Below are 2,500 nucleotides of genomic sequence, written 5' to 3'. Positions count from 1 at the left end.
GTTCTGTCATGTTGCTACTCCCAGTCGAAGATCGGGCAGTACAACACCCTGGCAAAGGTGCTGCGAGACCTTAGGGACTCCGAGAGCAAACTGAAGGCCTATCTAGAAAATGCCCAGAAGTCCGAGGTGATGAGCATTAGTGTAATAACCCCCTTGGTGTGTCACCCTCCAACCCTCCAGCTTAACTGCTCGATTTGAGTGATTTATTCCGTTCCCTCTTGTTTCCCTTTGGCAGAGGTAGTTGGTAACACTCAGTAACAAATATATCTAAAAAAAATTTAATCACTTGCACATTGGAATGGTTTTGTTTTTATGTATATATATATATATATATATATATATATATATATATATGTATATTTACTTATGATTTTTATTTTATTTTCCTTTATTGACATGCATCCTTAGAACTAATGAGAGTTTATTCGTTCTACTAACATTGAATAATGTTCCTTTGCCCCAGTGCATAGTACAATGATATGGAGGATCATTTTCCTTGCTCAGATTTGATTAGCTAAGGGAAAAAAATATACTGTCAAATGTATTAACTGGTCAGCTGTAGGAATAGATGTATTTTGAATTGTAAGAACTATGGGATCGTCCAAGATCACTTCTAAAAATTACTAAGGTACATTTGAAAATAAAAAGAATTCTTCCGTTTATATTTTAGTGTGATGACTATTTCAGAAGAGAACTTGATGACTGCCAAAGATAGCCAATCATGAAGTATAGGCAAAATTATGATTGTTTGGCCATCATCTGAAGAGAGTTGAGGTGCATTTTGTATCTGACAGTTTGCCTGATTAAAGAAATGTGCTTATTTTTTTGTTAATTTTATTTTTCTCTCATTTTTAAAAGACATACTGAGATTGGCAATTTAATACATCAAAGATTGTGCATATATCATTGTAAACATGGCAGGGGCAAACAGGCTTTGTTCCATATTTTTGTCTTTATTTTTCCTGTTCTTTTTGTCCAATTTAACCACGACACATGAATGCAGTAGAAGGAGTGCTTTGTTTTGACGTAGCTTGTTGATGTTTTACTCCTCCAAGGGTTCCCAGAGTGACATATATGCCAGATTTGCAACACTGAATCAGTCCCTGCAACTTCAGGAAGGAGAGTACATGGACATCCTGGCTAGGTCTCTTGTACTCAATAAGGTACTGTGATTTGCTCTCCTACCCAGATGATATCACTGTCTTTTAGGTTATATTAGTGGTTGATATTAAGCATATTTTTTAGAGAGAAATCAAAAAGACATGCCTCATTTTTTACCTCAATTCTAATTTAGGGAATATTTGGTTGATTTCCACTCAGTTTATGAATTGCTAATATTGGATGTTAGAATTGGTAAACTTTACTCATTGCTTTAGTGAATTGATTTTTTAAAAGTCATCAACATAGGATAAATTCACCAAACTCCATGCAATAATATGTGTTTATATATAACTAGGCTGCAGCTGCTGCTGCTGCTGCTGCTCAGGCTGCCAGCAGTCCACACAATGAAGAAACAACGACCCCTGCTTCATCCTCCAGCAGAGAAGAAGCTCCGGTTAGTACTTCTAAAAGAAAAATTAATTGGGATTAAGGAACAGTTTTTAGATTTCTATACTAGGTAAAGGAGAACTTGTTTTTGGAAATGTGAAGTCTTATACTGCAAAGAAAGAAAAAGGAATGCAGTAGTGATCATAGAAGGAAAAATAAATGTATTTTGATGTTAATTATGAACAAGGTAACTTTTCTTAAATATGATACTTAAAGCAGGGTAAAGCAGCTCCTTTAATTGGTAAATGCCCTTCCCTGTACTAGCTGACACAGATGAGGGAGTTGGGAGGTATTGGACTGTTTTAGAGATTGACAGGGCGAGCAGTACCAGTTGTCTGTCAAATACACACCCACAGATGTACCCCCAGGAGTGTGGGGTAATGATGGTTCTTGCATAATTTATGTCTTCCATACTTTTCTTTAGATAACTACAAGCAGCTCAGGAGGTGGCAACCAGGTCGTAGGCATTGTGGGCCCAGGAAGTGTGCGATCCCTGCAGGAGCGTCTGGCAATGAGCCAGGAAGAGTCACAGGAGATCATGGTGCGCATGAGGGAGAGCATCGCACGCAGGGAGGACCTCATGACACGTTATAAGGTATGCCTGAAAGCTGTTTCTTTCTCCTTCTCCTTCTCTATATTTTATTACTCTCCATCTACTTTTTGTTTCCTATCCATATTTAGATTTGATTGATTTTGTGATATTCTCCTTTTTGTCATTTTGAATTTTGTTATACGAATTTAAGAAAAGTATAAGTTGCACATGTGTTTAAGGTTACTGATTTCTGTGTCTAGAAGCTACTTTTAAATGAGTGTATTCAAAACCAACAATTCTCTCTAGGCAACTCGGGAACGCCTTGAGAATTTGAAGAAGCAACGAAGGGGCTTGCAGGAGGAGGAGAAGCGCCTGCTGCAAACCGCGGGCTCCACTGAGACCCCCACAGAATCCTTTGAA

The 2,500-nt window shown here is 37.8% G+C and overlaps 1 protein-coding gene across 30 annotated transcripts in view; it reads left to right on the top strand.

Annotated features, from left to right (window-relative positions):
- Positions 1–2,500, top strand: part of LOC122264425 (uncharacterized) — a 56,561-nt gene that overhangs the window by 26,212 nt on the left and 27,849 nt on the right. For 18 of the 30 annotated variants that reach the window (XR_015191350.1, XM_086541270.1, XM_086541259.1 and 15 more), the window contains 4 exons: positions 1,056–1,163; positions 1,457–1,555; positions 1,973–2,143; positions 2,387–2,500. The exon at positions 2,387–2,500 is cut by the window's right edge. Coding sequence is in view for 29 of the 30 variants with exons in the window: in XM_086541270.1 (XP_086397396.1) it covers positions 1,056–1,163; positions 1,457–1,555; positions 1,973–2,143; positions 2,387–2,500 (492 nt within the window). In the remaining variant the exon portion in view is untranslated. Of the gene's footprint in view, positions 1–24; positions 127–1,055; positions 1,164–1,456; positions 1,556–1,972; positions 2,144–2,386 lie in introns of all 30 variants that reach the window. The other 12 variants (XM_086541272.1, XM_086541271.1, XM_086541261.1 and 9 more) reach the window with 1 other exon arrangement.

The sequence above is a fragment of the Penaeus japonicus genome, unplaced genomic scaffold (assembly GCF_977035675.1).
Source record: "Penaeus japonicus unplaced genomic scaffold, GWHDUDI00000001_assembly GWHDUDI00000010, whole genome shotgun sequence".
Classification (NCBI taxonomy): domain Eukaryota; kingdom Metazoa; phylum Arthropoda; class Malacostraca; order Decapoda; family Penaeidae; genus Penaeus; species Penaeus japonicus.
This window is presented reverse-complemented; position numbering and strand designations above follow the sequence as displayed.